Genomic DNA, 18,945 nt, shown 5'->3' with positions numbered 1-18,945 from the left:
GAGCTCCACCCAGCCCCAGTCCTCTCCCCCAGGATCTCGGGGAGCCCCTTGCCCTGTCTGGGGGATAGCCAGAGACCTTGAGTTCAGTGGCAGCTGGCCGGCTGCTGCCCTGCCTGGTATTCTCCTTTCCAGGACCCTCCTGGTTTTGTGGATGCTGGGAAGGGCCCTCTCTGCTAATGGCAGGTAGAGACTTTGCCTGCTGCTGGGCCAGAACTCTGGAGTATCCCCCCCAGGCCACGGAGCCGGCCACTGGAGCTCCACCCAGCCCCAGTCCTCTCCCAGGAGATCTCCGTTAGCCCTGAGCCCCAAGCTACAATAGCCGCAGTCAGTGGGTCTGGCGGCGGCAGCTGGCAGGCCACCGCGCCGTTTGGGATTCTCTCTGGGACCCTCCCGGCATTGTAGATGCTGGGAAGGGCCTCTCCGCTAATGGCAGGCAGAGACTTTGTCTGCTGCCCAGGTGGAAGTCTGGAGCTTCCCCCCCGGGCCGCGGAGCCGGCTGCTGGAGCTCCACTCCGGTAGTCCTGAGCCCCGCCCGGCAGTCAGTGGGGCCGGCAGCAGCAGCTGACGGGCCGCCGCGCTGTTTGGGATTCTCTCCAGGACCCTCCCGATGTTGTGTATGCCAGGCGGGGCCTCCCCACTAATGGCAGGTAGAGGTTTTCCCCGCGGACTCAGGTGTGTAACTCTGGAGCTTCCCTCTGGGCTTAGGTGTAATTGCGGGGGGCTTAGGTAGGGCTCTGGTCACCTGTTTCCACCGTCGCTCCTCTGGTGTGCGCTCCCTCCTGCCCTAGGTGTGTGTCGATGTTCTGGGGGCATCCGCTGGAAGAAAGCCGCTTGCAGGTACTAGGCTGTTCGGGGTCGGGGTCGGAGAGTTTTCACCTATCTCCACCTCCTCCTGGAGGGAAGTCCGTCCACCTTCCGATGTATAGCAGCGTGGGTCTCTCAGGTGTCCTGAGATGCTATATGGATATCCTTTGTTAAGCAATGAATGTCCAATTAGTTGTAGATTCGAAGGGTGAGAGATGAAGAAGACTACTCACGCCGCCATCTTGGATCTTCCCTCCAGATGCATGTTGTCTACTTTTGGGCATTTCCCTTCTCCCAGGTAGGTTAGGCTCTGGTCTAACAGTTTCCTCTGAGAGCAGGTGTTGTTAAGAACAGAATGGTTCTTCTTCCCCTCCCCCTGCCTAAAGCATGAGGGGATTTTTCTCTGAAATTCACCATGTGGACCTGGTAGAGCTCCTGGAGGCAAAACTCAGAAAAGCTGGGGCAGGGAGGGGTGGGGGGCCCTATGACTGGGTCCCCTGGAGTTTTTCTCTCTCAGACTTGTCCAGCAATTCATCAATTACAGTTCAGGTTTTCCTGCCTGGGTTCAGGTTCCTGGAGAGGTTTCTGCTCATCATCAGGCTGGTTCTGATGGTGAAGTGGAAGCCAGTCTTTCTGAGGTAACTGTCAAAATTCCTGAAAGTTGTAGCAGTGTCAAGGGAGGAAGGGTGGGGCCTGGAAGGGCCTGGATGCTGAAAGGTCTGTCTTGATGGGGAAGGGAAGCTGTGGGGGGGGAGGGGTAGCCGGGGGCAGAGGTAAGTGAAGGGAGAGGTGGGAAGCATCCTGCATCCTCCAAACATTTGATAGATTGTTCTCTTCCTTTCCACCATGTAGCAGGCACAGATGAAAGCACAGGTGATCCCTCTTCAGAGAGGCCTTCCCTGACCACTGATCTAAAGTGGCCTGCCAGTCATTGTGTCTGGTCTACCTGTAGCTCTTGTCACTATTTAGCAGGATCTCGTGTACTTATTTGTTAGGGCTCATTGTCTGTCCCCTGACACTGGAATGGGAGCTCTGTGGAGCAGGGCCCTTGCTATTCTAACCCCAGTACCCAGAACAATGCCTGGCACACAGTAAATGTTTGTTGAATGACTGAATGAGAGACCAAAAGCTGAGAACTAGGTCCCCTTCTTGTCCTGGTGCCCTCTAGACTCCACTTACAGAGGAGACGAGTTTCTGGCTGGACAGGCTCCAAGCCAGTTCACTCCCCCTGGACAGCCAGGCCTCACTGGCCAGCCATCCAAGCACTCACCAGTGATGACAGCAAAATCAGCCTCCACGTCACAGGCAATGACGTCCCCATTTTGTATGTGCCTCTTCACGGCCTCCTTGACCTTGCCCATCCCAAGTTCATTGCCTCCGTCACCAACCCCTGGAGGGATTGGGGACAGAGTCAGTAAAGAAGATCAGGCAAAATGGGGGGTAGTTGTGGGGCTGGGCAGCCCCTTCACATGTGCCTCATTGCCTCAGGGAGGGGAAAGGGGTTGGCTCTGCATGTACTTTCAGACAACCAGAACACACTGTACTTCTCCTTCCAGTGTCCTAGAAACTCTTCTAATTAAAAATGAGTCAAAGTTCGGAACTCAACAGTGTGTGGCACGTCCTCTATTGGGTCACATTCTCCAGTCACAGATGGAGCACCCTCTATGCTGGTGTGCCAGGCCCACAGGAGATATGGGTATGGCGACACTCAGGACTTCTTCTCCTCTTGAGTGGCTCCTGCTCAGAGAGCAGTCACAAGGCCCTGAGCCCCATTCATGTGGCCAGACAGCATTCTACTGGCAGAAGGGAACTGTTACAGATTGTTGAAGTCAATTCTGTAATTGACTTTAAAGGCTGCTGTTTAAAGAATGTGAAATGTGTAAGTGTCAGTTAATTTTAATCTACACCAGAGGGGTGCTTGGTTAACATCTGAAGTAGCCTAATCAGGAATATACACCCCAGGGGTGGTTGGTTAGCATCTGAAAGAGACCACAGTCTAAAGGCCAATCTGATAATCAGCACTAGAGGCTTTATTAATTAGCATAATAAATGCTAGAATAAATATATTAGTATAAATAAATGTTGGAAATTACTTAATTCATTGGTGAGCCTGTACACTTTGAGGTGATGCTCTAGAACCCCATTGGCCCTGAGTCCAGGTATTTCTGGAGGATCCTGTAGACTAGAGGTCAGCTGAATCTGCCTCCAGAAGACGGTTGCAGCTGCCTCAAGATAACTTCACCCAAGGTGCTTGTCCAAGTGCCTCGAGGACAGACGGCCAGGCCTCCCGAGCCTAGAGAATGGTTGTCCAGGACTGTTTTTGTGTCTGTTTCTACAAAGGCTTGGAAGATGTGGAAGAATTCCACCCGAGGGAGCATTCATTGTGAGATGGCAGAGAGGGGAACTAGAGCTGACTCACCTCCAGCACCAGAGACCTGGACTCGGCCAAAGGAAGCGGACAATTGTGAATAACCAAATGCCTTAGGTCCACCACACCCTGAGGATTTTTCACAGAACAGTTTTCTAGGTCCGTTACAGCCCATTGAATAAAGGAAAATAATACCCCCACCTAGCACTGGTATTTCATCTATTTCGGTCTCTGCTCTTTAGCATTTTAGGAATTTCACCTTGTTCACTCCTCGGGTCAGTCCTGTCCGTGGCCTTGTTTTCCTCACCTTTCAGAGCTCAGAGAGTCTCTGAGAGGGGCCATCCCCGGGTAGTGAGTGGAAGGTGGGTGTGTGATTCTCAATTGAGGGCTGTGTCCGTGACAAAGCAGCTGCCTGTGGAACTGAGGAAGAGGGGTGTTGATGGAGGAGAGGAGAGGAGAGAAGGAACATTTCGGGGGTAGTCCTGTTGGGTAGGAGGCTGTGGGAAGTCACAGGAGGGGCTTGGGCTCCTGAGGGCAAGAGAATGATCCAGGGGTCCACAAAGGAGGCAGTCTGAAGGTGCAAATAGCCAGCTCTACTAACTTCCTCTGGGATCTTGGGGGCATCATTTGAGGGGATCTGCACAAATCGAGGGTCCACATGGCAGGGAAGAGTGCATGCTCCGCCAGCTCCCTCGGACCTTGATTGCCCCTTGGACTCAGAACTCCTCCCTTTTCCACCCTGGGAATGCCTCCCTCAGGCTCAAGTCCTCCGCCTGCGCAGACCCAGAGAGACAGGAAGCACAAGCCAGCTGGCTGTGGGCACCACACCCAAGCCTTCTTTCTGGGAAAGACCAGGGCGATTTGCAGAAATTTTCTCCTCGGCCGGAAGACTTTCATTGTCTCATCCAAACCTCAAAAGCCAAAGGAGACTAATGAGTCTGGGAAACACTCCGGCAGTGTTTGAATGGAGAAAACAAATAAACACAGAAGGACACACGCCTTAAATACTCCAGGGTCGGATACTTACCCCTAGGGAGGAATGTTGGTTCTCCTTGGGACTTACATCAAGCCTTTCAGAAATTCATAAAGGCAACAGGATTCCGTGAGCAGCATATCAGGTGGGGTCCTGGGAGTCTGGACTCTACTCCTAATTCTCCCAGCAACACTAATTAGCTGGGCAACCTCAAGAAACCTCCCTAGGCCTCATTCGTGGACACTATACCTGCCTTACCTACTCACAGGGTTTTATTGAGGCTTAAACAATACAATGGATGTGAAACCTCTTTGAAAACTATAAAGTTCTGTACAAACACAAATAGTCACATTATTATATTATTAGCAATCAAAAGATTGCACTGATCCTATATTGAAGATATTTTTTTTTTTTTTTTTTTTTTTAAAGATTTTATTTTTTTTCCCCTTTTTCTCCCCAAAGCCCCCCAGTACATAGTTGTACATTCTTCATTGTGGGTCCTTCTAGTTGTGCCATGTGGGACGCTGCCTCAGCGTGGTTTGATGAGCAGTGCCATGTCCGCGCCCAGGATTCGAACCAACGAAACACTGGGCCGCCTGCAGCGGAGCGCGCGGACTTAACCACTCGGCCACGGGGCCAGCCCCTTGAAGATATTTTTTAAAGTTAATATGCTTCATAAGATGAAACATAGTACACATGGCACATTTGTCCTAGATGACCAAAATAATATGCCATGCCTCGATTTTATGATTGTTACTATTTTATTATTAGTTTCAATATTTTAGACTTGGGCTAATAGAATATGCTCGGTTAAATGTCATTCCCTTCCTTGCTTGTGGGGACATCAGATTTCTAAGTGACCGTGTCATTAGCGGCCATGCCAACTGTAATAAACAATGGCCATCTCTGGAGTGGAAAATGATGGTCCCCATATAACTCTTTCCTGTCCTTGTGTTCAACAGTCAATAAAAAGGGATTTAGCGCTGATATCTTCTTGGCGAACTCTCAATGCCCCTTGCTTACCAGTTGATGAGATTCCAGGAATCTTCCGAGCTGCCAGGAAAAGATCGTCAATGGGATTAACCAAGTGCTTGAAGTTCATCTTCCTCGCATTGTAGTGACTGCCGTCGGCGGCCCTCCCTGTGCGCTCTATCACCACCAGATGGTCGAATCTGCCAGGAAGCAAGGGCAGAGGGTCCTCATGGAGAGCGTGGCTGCACTGGTGGTCACGCCTTTGTGTGTCTGTGTGAAGGACCCTTCATTCTTTCTTTGATTCCTTCATTCCTACAGAACTTGGCTGAACATCTGCCACGTGCCAGGGCCTGTGCTGGCGGCTAGTCCGTCAGATCATCTTAAGAAATAGTATCAGAATCTTTAGCAGTTAATTAGAGTCAGAGGCTGTGAGAGCAGGACCACTGAAGGTCAAGGTTGCATAGTGGATGCTGCTGGTGCCCTGCCCAGAGCCAGTGGGGTAGCCAGCATCCGGTGGTTTGAGTGTTGGCTGCTACTGACCCACTGCTGCCCTTTTCCAAGATCTTGTTCAGTTTACAGACACAAAACAGACCAAAAAGGAATTGAAATAGAAGATGAATGAGTCTAACACAAGATAAACTTCTTTAGACAGAAAGAGAGAAAGAAGGGGCACAGATGGCCTGGCGGTAAGAATGTGGCTGTGCAATCAGATCGTGCAGGTTCCAATGCCACTGGCCTTGGGCAAGTTGCTTACCCTCTCTAACCCTCATTTTCTGCATCTGTCAGATGACCTAACAACAGTACCCATTTCATACAGTGTCGAAAGGGTCAAATGAGAAAATGCACAAGAGGAGCTTAGCATAGAGCCCCACACCTCCTCAGTGCTCAGTAAGCGTTGGTGGTTGAGGTTTCTGTTATTATTAGGAGGAATATTATTTTCATAATCCGATTTAAGAACAGGAAAATTGTACTTTTATATCTCTCTAAATCCCCCCATGATGGAGTTCTTTAAAATCTTAACTCTGCTATGGAAAACCGTGTAGTGGTTACTCAAAAAATTTAATAGAATTACCATATGATCCAGTAACTCCGCTTCTGGGTGTATTCCCAAAGAAATTGAATGTGGGGTGTTGAAGAGATGTTTATACACCCATATTCCTAGCAGCATTATTCACCAGGGGCAAGAGGTGGAGCCACTCAAGTGTCTATCAACAGATGAACAAATAAGCAAAAGATGGTATATACGTACAACGGAATATTATTCAGCCTTAAAAAGCAAGCACATTCTGACATGTGTTACAACATGGATGCAGCTTGAGGATACTTTGCTAAGTGAAATAAGCCAGTCACAAAAGGGCAAATACTGTATGATTTCACTTATATGAGGTACTAGAATTGATGAATTCATAGAGATAGAAAGTAGAATGGTGGTTGCCAGGGGCTGGGCCTTGGGGAAGTGGGGAGTTAGTGTTTAATGGGTACAGAGTTTCCGTTTGGGAAGATGAAAACCTTCTGGAGACAGATGGTGATGATAGCTGAACAACAACGTGTATGTACTCAATGACACCGAACAGTACACTTAAAAATGGTTAAAATGGTAAATTCTATATTATGTATATTTTACCACAATAAAAAATATCTTAACTCTGCGTGCTTTCTCTGTACATGTTTTTTAAAAAGAAAATCTTCGTGCCTGTCCGTGTCCTTTGGTTGTGCTAGAATGTGGTGGCGTGACGTCTGCTTGGATGAGCAGGAGTTGGAATGTAATCCTGAGGTACAAGCCCCGTACAGGAAAAGGCACCCACTGAGAAGCAGAATCAACAGAAGCAAGAGCTTTGACCCTGAACTTCCTCCATCCTACATCAATGGTGATGAAAGGCAATTTGGTAGAAGAGCTCCAGTTGAGATCAATACATTCTGTGTTCTGGAAGGAGAGCACTGTTTCTGCACCTTTCCCGGGGAGAACTCAGTTACATACTTTGTGAAAGTGAATTGACTTTTTTTTGTAGGCCAGAAGGGTCCATTTAGCTATGGCTAGGAATTCCCTCCCGGGAAGCCTGCTCCCTGGGAAGAGTGAATGCATCTTCTCCAAAGACAGCAGAATCCTCTCTCCCCACAGTCAGATCTGGCTCACCTCCCTCCACTCAGCAGAGCAACACTGTGTTATCTGGCATCAGGGGTCCCACCTAAGAGAATGTTCCAGTTTCTCCCTGAGGGGCCAGGGTTTTGTTTGTATGCCAACCATTCAGGGAATACAGACATTTCTAATACGTGCCACACACATTCTTGCAGCTTTAAATAGCATATCAGATCCACAGTCGAACTTTCCCTTGGTGACGCAGGGTCCTCCTTAGGAACACCGGATTCTGCTGTGAGCTGCAAGACAGCTTCGCCCTCCAGGCCTATCAAAGCAGTGTTTTTAAATTCTAAGTGGACACTTGTTAGTGGGTTTGACAAACTGCTAGTTTTTGTTTTTTTATCATTTTCCTATTTTCTCCCTCTAGCAGGAAGACATGCCATCCCTCAGAGAACTGTTACTTAGAGAGACCCTCTGCAAAGCCCGCAGTACACCTTGAAACCCCCCGGCCTGGTTGGTTAGTCTGGCCCATCAGAACCCCTGGGCTCATGGTTTCGTTCTCTCTGGAGGGCTGAGGGGTGCGGAAACTTTGCTGTCAAAGCTAATAGCACGTGGACTTTTCCATCTTCACCCAATTAAACTGGGATAGGACACACATACCTAGGTGACCTGGGGTCCCCATCTTTGCATAGAAACGCCTAAGCAGCTCCTGCTGATCCACCTTGCTAAGTTAATATTGGGATCTGTGTCTTCAGAACACCTTGAAAATAAAGGCAAAGGGTGGACACATCAGCTCTCGTGCTGCATTTTGGGAATTCACGCTGGCTTTTCAAAAGCTTCTTTGGAAAGTCTCATTACCATCAGTGAATGACATCTGCCTGTAGAATACTTTGTTAGGTGGGCCAAGACCTCAACACAGAGGATACTTAAGTTTATTTTAGTCCTGAGTAAACCCTAGGGTTGGTGGGGGCGTGGCGGTGGAATTGGGCTGGTGTCACCAATATTGTGGGCTGGAAGATATGCTGCACACAGATGCACACAATACCATGTGAACAGAGACCTATTCTGGCCCACTGCCATTGTGAGTGCTGGGGACACGTTTAGATGCCCACGGTGACAGTGAGCCAGCCCTCTGTTAAGCACGTGACATGCATGCTGTCATTTAATTTTCACAACAATTCTGCGTGATAAGAACCATTATTAGTTCCATTTTACAGAGGAAGAAAACTGAGGCTCAGAGACGCTAAATAACTTGGGCAAAGCCAAGTATGTAGGTCAGTGTCATGTCTCCAGTTCCCACCTCAGGTTCTTGTCTGCTCCCCACCCCCACCTCCCTGCCTGCCTTCAGGGAAATTCAAGAACAGCGGAGAAAAGGTCCCAGAGTCTGGGCTCTGAGTAGCTACTGGTATCGGAGTGATTTCCAAAGTGAATCTGACTCTTAAAAATGCAATATTAGCACACATCATTGTAGAATACGTGGAAAACACACAAATCCCAAAATAAAATAAAATTGATTTGGTTTTCCATTAATGAATCCACCTCGTGGCAGTTTAGGGTGGAATCCTTGCATATTCACTGGCCCAGGGTGAAGTCTTTTCCATGCAGAGCTTGAGACAGCTGACAGAGGTCCCAGGAGCGAGATCATGGACCCAACACTTATGGTCCCGTTGGTTCTGCAGGAGCTCCCGGACTTCTCTGTGGCCCAGGAGGGGTGCCAGTGGGAAGCCTGGGGGAGCTTTGGCCACCCCACTAATCTCCATCATCAGCCCTCACACCCGTCGCATAAAGTCACCCAAGGAAGCATCCTATCTATGTTAAATCCATGTGCTTGTATTATAAACGTGGCTTCAAGACGGCTGCGTCCCACTCTGCTTCACTGTTCCCAGCCCTTCAGGAGCTGTTGCAGCAAGCTGAGAGTGAGGAGCCAGAATCATTCTCAGAGATGTTAAGGTGCCCCACTGTGGCTCCCCTGACCTCCCTCCCCAGCCCCACCCCCTGTCTAAGAGGGAACAACAGTAGAGGGCAGTCGGCCCATCAAGGGATACTCACCGGGCACATTCTACATGTGACGTGACAAGCTGGGGAATGGAGGGTGGTCATGATAAGCTGAAAGACCCAGTCCCTCTCGCTGCTCTGAGGGGCAGCCTGGTGACCCAGCAAGAGGACTGGATGGAGCCAAACAACCCTGAGTGGGAATCGACAGTTCTAACTGCGTGACCTTGGGAAAGCCACGGGGACGATCTGAGCTTCAGTTTCCTCTTCTGAAAATGGGGTTAATCGTGCCCTCCCGCCCCAAGATAGCGGTGGCTCAGGGATGCGATGCGTGTCAAGCACCAAGCTGCGGCCTGCACACAGCAAGTGCTAAACGAGGGCTGGTGCTTTCTCATCTTCCTCAAATTGCATCAAGGATATAGGTTACTAGTAAGAAGGGGCACCAGGGAACCAAACAGGACAGAGACCATAATGTGTCCTCGAGTGGGGCACACAGAGAGAAAGAGCCTCCAGAAAGGAGGGGCGGGGGAAAATGGGACCCGAACCTGAGCTACCAAAAACCAGTTTATCAATTTGGTCAATTTATGCTCAAGACAAAGAAGAGATGACTGAGTTTTTTCTTCTTTAAACATTTCCTAGGCTTCCATTATAAAAATAACTGAAATAATTTTCACTAAAAGGCCAAATGGCTTTTCCTTTCTTCGTCCAAATGTAATGAAAGCTCTGCAAAATCCAGTGTAGCAACACCCCCCACCTCAGCCACCGTGTGGGCCAGCCTGAGTTCTGTGTTCAAGTCCAGCAGAAGCCTCTGAGCCAGGCCATCGGGTGAGCAGGAGGGCAGAACTTCTCCTGGGAAAGTGGGTGCCTAACAATATCCACCACACCGGTTGTCAGATGGAAATGACTGCCAGCCTGTTGGCACAGTTGGCTGTCCCTTCTCCTTGATGACAAAACAGTCCCTTGGTTCTCCTCCTCCCTTGCTGCCTCCTCCTTCTCCTCGACCTCTCAGTATGGAGCATCCCAGGGCACACCCAGGGTCCTTTTCTCTCTCCCTTTATTTCCTCGGTGATCTCATCCAGTGTCTTGACCTTCAATATGCCAGCAGCTCTCCCATTTATCTTTCTAGCCCAGACTGCTCTCCTGAACTTGACTCATAGATCTAAGTGCATGCATGACTTCTCTGCTTGTGTCCAAGAAGTATCTCACACTTAATAGGTTCAAACCTGCACTCGTTAAACATTTTTTAAATTGTAATTGCAGTAAATACACATAACATAAAATTTGCCACTTAACCACGTTTAAGTGTCCAGTTCTCTGGCATTAAGTACTTTCATATTCTTGTTTGACTGTCACTGCCATCTACCTCCAGAACTTTTCCTTCTTCCCAAATGGAAACTCCATACCCATTAAACACTAACTCCCCAATTCCACCCTCCCACCCCAGTCCCTGGCAACCACGATTCTACTTTTCGTCCCTATGACTTTACTTACTTTAGGTATCTCATATAAGTGGAGTCATACAGTATTTGTTCCTTTGAGGCTGGCTTATCTTACTTAGCATAATGTCCTCAAAGTTCATCCATGTTGTAGCATGTGTCAGAATCTCCTTCCTTTTTAAGGCTGAGTAATATTCCGTGTATGTATAGACCACATTTTATTCATCTGTTCATTTGTTCATGGACACTTGGATTCCTTCCACCTTCTGCCTATTGTGCATATGGCTGCTATGAACACAGGTGTGCACATATCTGTTTGCGTCACTGCTTTCAGTCCTTTTGGGTGTACACCCCGAAGTAGAATTGCTGAGTCATACGGTATTTTCTAGTTTTCATTTCCCGAGGAACTGCCATACTGCTCTCCACTGCAGCTGCGCCATTTTACATTCCCACCGACAGGGCTCAAGTCTCAAACCCGCTCCACCCATGGTCTTCCCCATTCCAGCAACTCCATCCTTTCAGTTACCCCGCCAAAACCTTAGAGCGATGCCGGATTCTTCTGCCTCACACCTGCATCCAGTCCACCTGGAAATCATGCCTTTACCTTCAAAATGTATATAGATCTGGCTACTTCTCACAACCTCCACCTGTACCATTCAACCATTTGGGGTCCCCTGAAACCACAGTCTGAGACAAAGCCTTGGGTGCAGGCGGTTTATTTGGAGATGATCCCAGGAGTCAGGTGGGAGGGAACAGGGAAAGTGAGGAGGAAAAGGAGGAAAAGCCAATAGGAGGGTATGTGCTTTTTAAGGTCTCTGCTCTAGGCAACAGGGTCTCAGTTCCACCAGGACCTGTAAGTCTCCAAAAGACAAGAGGCAGGGCATTAGCTCCCCTCCCCGACTGGTTGAGAGGGTCCCAGAGGCATGAGCCCCCAGACTTCTGGGCTGAGTGGTTTTATACAGCTTTGGAGAAACCCCACAGACCATCGGCTTGTGGTGGAGCCCAGTCAGGTCAGAGTGACTCAGAACTTCCACCCCCACTTCAGCTGAAATCACAAGGGGGCCAAAGGGACATGTCACAGGGCACCACCCACTCCCCGCCACCCTCATCTTCTGCCTGCAATAAGTTGGCCAGTTTCCTGTTTCCCCCCTTGTCCCTGTAGCTATCTGGGTGATCCTCCAGAACCTAAGCCAGAGCACGGCCCTCCCAGGGCTCCCATCTCACCAAGTACAAAAGCCCAGCTGCTCACAGTGTCCCTCAAGGCCCTTCCTGGTCTGGCCCCTGTGACCTCTCTGTCCTCCTGTCCAGCTTCTCTTCTCCTTGTCTTCTCCAGGCCAGTCAGCTGGCCGGTTGCCCTTTCTTAAACCTGCAGGGCCCCCACTCCACCCAGTGGCCTCTGCCCTGGCCATTGACCCAGCCTGGGACTCAGTTCCTTCAGCCAGCTCTGACCTCAATCCTTCATCAACTTTAAGTCTTGGCTCAAATGTCACCTTCTCCAGGAGGCCTTCCCTGACCATCTTGTTTAAAACAGCAGCCTGCCACCTAGCCCATCACTCCCCAATCCCTTACCCTTGTCCATTTTTTCCCATAGCATTACGCCTCCTAACATCCTATATACCTTACTCTTTTCCTATATTGTCTATTGTCTGTTACACTCCATTAGGACACTCGTTCCATGAGGGCAGGACAGTGGACAGTTCTGCTGTTGTTCACTGATGGATTTCAAGAGCCTAAAACAGTGCCCAGCACACACTAGGTGCTCAACACACATTTGTTGCATGGAATTGATTCAGTCTGCACAGCACAGCCTTTTTGAAACTTTCAACGTAAGGGGTGCTTTAGGATATGCCTTACTGGGTTCAAGTACTTTTCAGATGCTGAAAGGAAAAGATACTGCTCTGAGGGACACAGAGATAGGTCGTGGGAAGCAGGTTAGATTGACCAGGGTTCCAGCTCATGCCTGAACAACACCTGCAGAAAGGAGGAGAGGTAAGGAGCAGTTGTTTACACTCCAGGAACCCAGGTAGCCTGGGGCATCCCTGCCTGCCTGGCCAGGTGGGACACTGCTGTCTGAGCCTTTCGACCACTCTATACTCAACTATCCCACCCCCAACTCTAGGGGTCCAGGGCTGCCTTGGGTTGTGGGGAGTCCTCCTCAGGTCACTCTTGCCTCTCATAGGGAGGGCAGCAGGTGCTCATGTGGGATCATGGGCTCTGGAGCCTAGTGAACCTGGGTTCAAATTCCAGCTCACCATCCCCACCTGGGTAAATACCTGGACCCCTCGGAGCCTCAGTCTCTTCATCTATAAAATGGGGATAATGCTGCTTACACCAGAGTTGTTCTGAGCTCTGAGGAAAAAGCCGCATGTCAATGCCTGGGTGCCCAGCGTAAGTTCCACAAACGCTGATTCCCTCCATCCTCTGCCCACAAAGGCCCATTTGGGGAAGTGGGCCGCCCTCATGTCACTGCTCACCTTGCTCAACAGCCTCTTCCACAAGCTCCCCGTACAAACTCAAGGCTCTCTGGTCAGCTATCGTGGAGACCACCTTCTCCAAGGCTTGCAGGAAGGCGGCCAGAGCGATGGCTCCGGGCAGGCCGTCTGTCTCTTCCGGAGGCTCATGGTTGAAATGCGTGGGGAACCCAGTGGTGATGAGCACCAAGCAGGCATGGGACAGTGACAGAGAGGCCCTCAGCAGCTCATCTTTGCAAAGCAGGTGCCCGATCCCCCAGTTGCCTGAAATTACATAAAAATAAAATCAAATCACCAAATAATGGAATTGTGTTTCTGGTAGAAACTTAGGCAAACAGTAGCTTGGTTTTTTTGTTTGTTTGCTTCAGAAGTAGATTTGAAGGATATGCCAGAGACTGCTAACTGTTCACCAGAATATCCTCTTTCCCCATGCCCAGGAATGAAGGGTAGCTGAGTTATGGCTGAGCAGCCTCTCTTTCAGTTATCTGTGGCCACAAGACTCAGCTCTCTCTAGGCAGCATTCGTAGAGCGGGTGAAAGGGAATGGGAGTGGAAGTGATGTGTGCCACCCTGGCACTGGCTGCACACCTCCTGCTCACTCCTCCAAGCTCTTGCCTTCCTGTGGGCTGGGATGCTGACAGCTAGCGCCCCCTGGAGGTCTCATGATTGATGGCAGAGCTGCTGGGTCCCTGAGTGACTGGATGGAGCAGATTCCCAGTCCTGCTGAACTAGAACATTTACCCTGGAAGACCCACCCTGGACCATTGGGTGAGGGAGGCATACATTCTATTGTATTTGAGCAAAGTGTCTTGGGGCTTATTTGTTATAGCAGTTTAGCAAACCCAAATACAAGGGACACAGAAGGAGGGAGGGAAACACTACTGTGTTGGTTGGGGCTTCTGCCAAAGAAGACTCTAAGACAAGGGCTTGTGTGCAGGTATTTCAGTGGAAGGTGAGCCCAGGAAACAAGTCAGAAGACGGAAGGAGTGGGATAGCAAAGGGAAGGAAGCCACTGATGGGTATGTGAGTGAGCCAGTTAATTCCTAAGGCACTGGGGCTCGAGCGGGCTGGAGATCCTCTAAGAAGAGGTGTGGTGCACACCTCAGGACTGTCCTGCCACAGGACAGGGAGCCTGGGCATTTATGCACCGGCTCCCACCACCTCCTGGGGGACCATTGCCCATCAGGGAGCTGACTCCTCGGCACTCCTGGGCTGCGCCTGCTCTGGTGAGAAGCAGAGAGACCCGAGCCTCAGTGGGAAGCTATTGTGCTCGTCACATTGTGTCTTCGTCCATATTCAGGTCGCCTCAGACCATATCTGTGCCACATGAAGGCAGGAAGTGACTCAGAAGTTCCACCCCAGCTGTGGCTGAAATGGAAGGTGGGCCTAAGGGACATGAGGGGATGTCGGCTTCCATTTGAGGTGCCTGGGGAATGTGAATGAACAAAGGGTTTGGATCCCTGTTATGGGGGAACAGTTCCACATTTGGAATCTGGAAACTTACATCCAAGCCCAGGTGCTGGCACGCTGTAGCTGTGTGACCTTGGCCTCATCCCTTGATTGCTCTGAACCTCAGTTTTCCCACATGGAGAGTGATGGAGAGTAGGGGTGGTCCAGGTGGAGGCAGACTGTGGGGAAATGGCCCCTTACATAACTGCCAGTGGGCGTGGAAACTGGAATATTTATCTGGAGGGTGATTTGTCCCTTAGAGTTGAACATTCCACTGGAACCAATATTTCACTTCTAGGAATTTATCGTAATAAAGTCATCCTGGGTATGTACACAAATGGAGTCACAAGGATGTTCATTGCAGCATTGTTTATAGCATCAAATAATAACATGTTAATAAAATAGTGGATCATTTGTAAAATGGAATTCCATGCAAACATTAAAAAGGATGTTGCAGAAGACTTTAATGACATAAAAAGATGTTCACAATGTATTAAAAAGTGAAAGAAGAAAGTCCTAAAATAGTCTCACAGCATGATTCCCATATATATATATACATACATTCCTATAGGTATACAGGTCTTATGGGGTCAAGACTGAAGAAAAAGACATTAAGGGCAAACATTAATTGTTAATACTGGTTAATTGTGATAGCATTCTGGTGATTTTTATTGCCTCTTTACTTTCATATATTTTCTGATGCTTCTACAATGAACATGAGTTACTGTTGATAAAAGGGGAGAAAAATAGCGGGCTGGCCCGGTGGCACAGCGGTTAAGTTCGCACGTTCCGCTTCGGCTGCCTGGGGTTCACCGGTTCAGATCCCAGGTGCAGACATGGCACCGCTTGGCAAGCCATGCTGTGGCAGACGTCCCATGTATAAAGCAGAGGAAGATGGGCACAGATGTTAGCTCAGTGCCAGTCTTCCTCAGCAAAAAGTGGAGGATTGGCGGCAGATGTTAGCTCAGGGCTAATCTTCCTCAAAAAAAAAAGGGGGAGAAAAATAACATTTTCAAAGAAAAAAAATTTGTAATGTAACCTATGTCACAGGATGTGGTCGGCACTAAAAGAGAGAGGAGGGGAGAGAGAACTTTGTCAACTTTAAAGCAGTCTATACATTTATGATGATTTTATTATTAGTGCAAACATCATTATTATAAACCTTGTATTCCTTCATATTCTCCAGGCACCTCAAATGCAGGCCAACGTTCTGTTAAAAATGACTGAATATGGGCCTGGCCCTGCGGCAAAGTGGTTAAAGTGCTGCTTTAGCAGCCCAGATTCATGGGTTTGGATACTGGGCACAGACCTACTCCACTCACCAGCCATGCTGTGGAGGTATCATACATACAAAAAAAATAGAGGAAGATTGGCACAGATGTTAGCTCAATGCTAATCTTCTTCAAGCAAAAAAAAAAGAGGAGGATTGGCAGTGGATGTTAGCTCAGAGCAAATCTTCCTCAGCAAAAAAAAAAAAAAAAAAAGACTGAGTGGCTCTATTAAGCCCAGTGAGCAATGCTCAGCACATTGCCATTAATCTTATATCTGCTTATTTAATATAGGAATCAAAAGCCTTTGTTGTTCTTGCGGATTAAGATGTTCCTTAATAGACCATACTGGCATATCTAGACAGTCATAAATCTCCCTTTCGCCTGAGCCTCTTGCTTCAAGCCTTGACACGTGGTTTGCACAGCACTGAAGAAGGGTGCTGTGGACGACCTCCCAGGTCATTTTAATTAAGCAATGGGTGCACCATGTCTGCAGTAAATTTATGTCCCAGTTACTTTTTTGTCTGAGCTAAAGGCAGAGTTAATAATTCACCTTCCCTCATGACCCTTGTGCTGACTGGGAGAGCCGTCGGCCTGGGCAAGAATGTTTGTGAGAGAGAAAGTATTGCAGAAATTTTAAAAAATATCCACCAAGGAGATCGGCTATATAAGAGACTCCGTGTATACGCAGCCATGAGCCTTCGCCTTTCTATACGCATGTGCTAAAGGGTATACGTGTGGTGGGCAAATATCCCAAATTTACTGTGTGTCTGTATGTAAAGGAAACCATATTAGCTGCCGAATGAATGAAAAACCTCACAGACAAACAAGCAAAAAGCTATGCCCTGTGACTTCCAGGAAATTTTGTTACTGCAGACCCCCCTGTAACTAGGGGGCAACCTTGGCTCCCAGGCCCAGGGAAGGGACCAGATATTTTTAAGGCTGGTCTGTGCTGTCACATTCTGGGCCACTGGGTTAGCCAACACAGAAGGGCCCCCAGGTTGTCTGCTCGATGGCCCTCCAGGTGCTGTTTTCTACACCAGCGTCGCCATGATCGGCTCTGTCTGGGTCCTGGGAGTCTGGCTCAGGGGCTCAACCTCCCCAGGCTGGCCTCACCCCTCTGCTCTCCACAGGAGCCCCACCACCATCGATCCAGGTACCTGCTTGGCCAAATAGGTGTCAGGTGGGCCAGCAGGAAGGCCATACACGCCTTCTCCAGACATTCAACGTGCAAAGAACATGCAGGTCTAGAATCACAGCCCATGAGAACGTGCAGGAGAGGGGATGGGGTACAGTGAGCGTGGAGAGGCTGAAGCACTCTGCCCGGGGGAGACCGTGACGTACCCTTCAGACAGATTCCAACTTAGCCAACACTTACTCATTGTGGGCCTTGGGGTCAGTGGGTGTGGGACCAAGTTCTGCCCTGACCACCTCCTAGGGATGTGGACTTGGGCAAGTTTCTTAACCTTACATGCCTCAGTTTCCTCATCTGTTAAAGTAATAATTAATATTACTATTAATATTGTTAATAATAGTTGCTTCGTAGGGTCATTGGGAGAATTTAATAAGATGAAACATGTAAACGGTTTTAGCACATGCCTGGCCTAGAGTAAAAATCAGTAGATGACAGCTATTCTTCTCATTACTTATCACAGCTCTGAGAGGGAGGTACAATTGTCATTACTCCCTGTCACACTGATAAAGAAACTGAGGCAGGGAGTGGCTGTGAAGTTTACCCCTTAATTCTCTCCTGAGCGTTTGTCAGCAAATAGATTTGAATTTTCCGTGCACAATGGGGCCCTCTGCTGGCCACCAGGGGTTAGAAATTCGGCTCTTCAATGAAGATGCAGCTGGCAGTTCCAAGCCCCTCGAGCAGCTTTCAGCAAACCTCCTCCCAGTGGGAACCAGCAGACCCCTAGTGGGTCCCACCAGCCCTGCGCCACATCTAGGAAGCTAGCAGCGTGCGAACCACAGGAGGGCTGTCCTCTGAGGTGCAATATACATGCTGGCTGCAAACTGTTGTGAGGCTGTCACTGCAGGGTCCTGCCCCACCAGGATCCCCCAAGGACCTCCCCAAGGAGTAGCAAAATAGCCCCCTCATCCCTACCCCTGCTGCCTGGTACAAAAAAATCTATTCTACACCCAACCCCAGGGCAATGGCACGACAGAGGAAGATTAGGGGCACTATTAAATACACGGATGATTTTGTCTTAATGGTGGCAGTTGACTCCCTAGGAAACACTCTCCTTTTTTTTCTTACCGACCCATCCCCAATTCAGTTCTGGTGTCAATGTGCTCAGCTAGTAAGCTCACCTCTCAAACTCTCTAAAATGTTTAGTGTTGAAAATTTTGAGGAAAAAATAAAAACATAAGAAAAAAAAAGTCATCCATAATGCCGCCACCCAGAGACCATCACCATCGGTATTTTGGTGCATTTACTTCTCGTCTTTTTGGGACTCATATACAGCATAAACTATTTTAAAAATCATACTGTAGATACCATTTGTATGCTGCTTTTTTACTAAACATTATCTCAGTGATGAATTTCTCCAGGTCATTAAGGTGTGAATGCTTTGTTTCTTACCTGAGTCTGTGGCAATTTTACTCTCTAGTTTCTTTGATCTTCTGAACGGCTGAAGCTGATGCAATGCTGTAGTGCAGAGGATCTTGGGAAATATGATGGACGTCTGGAATTCCCTCGGGGGTAGGACAACTGGCTGGAGTCTCCGTATCTTCATGTCAGTCATAACTGTGCAACCTGGTGCACTGGTGAAAGCAGGGGGGTCTCTAAAACACACACCAGGAGGGGCTGAGCCCAGCCTCTTCATCAAACCCAGTCCACTCTCATCTAGTCAACTGTCAATGGGCAAGATGGCGCCGTGCGTCAACTCTGCTAATAGCACTCTGTACACCACTTGTTGGCACCGGGTCAGAACAAGCTGGCTTATGGCTAAGTCAAGTTCCATTTAAACAGGGGCCATGGAACGTGACTGTACTCTAATCCCACTCAGCTGTATGCTCCCAGCAAAGAGGGACCAATGCCTCTTCATCTCAGAATCCCACAGAGCGCCTTGCACATAAAAGACGCTCGATAAATGTAGACGTGAATTGAGTAAATAACAACGTCTTGGAATTC

The 18,945-nt window shown here is 48.8% G+C and overlaps 1 protein-coding gene across 1 annotated transcript in view; it reads right to left on the bottom strand.

Annotated features, from left to right (window-relative positions):
- The window catches only part of DGLUCY (D-glutamate cyclase), an 86,991-nt gene that overhangs the window by 24,456 nt on the left and 43,590 nt on the right, over positions 1 to 18,945 (bottom strand). The window contains 7 exon segments of the mRNA XM_070249776.1: positions 2,075 to 2,194; positions 5,169 to 5,317; positions 7,855 to 7,954; positions 13,097 to 13,357; positions 17,862 to 17,878; positions 18,415 to 18,544; positions 18,547 to 18,594. Coding sequence (XP_070105877.1) covers positions 2,075 to 2,194; positions 5,169 to 5,317; positions 7,855 to 7,954; positions 13,097 to 13,357; positions 17,862 to 17,878; positions 18,415 to 18,544; positions 18,547 to 18,594 — 825 coding nt within the window.

The sequence above is a fragment of the Equus caballus genome, chromosome 24 (genome assembly GCF_041296265.1).
Source record: "Equus caballus isolate H_3958 breed thoroughbred chromosome 24, TB-T2T, whole genome shotgun sequence".
In the NCBI taxonomy this organism is placed as follows: domain Eukaryota; kingdom Metazoa; phylum Chordata; class Mammalia; order Perissodactyla; family Equidae; genus Equus; species Equus caballus.
This window is presented reverse-complemented; position numbering and strand designations above follow the sequence as displayed.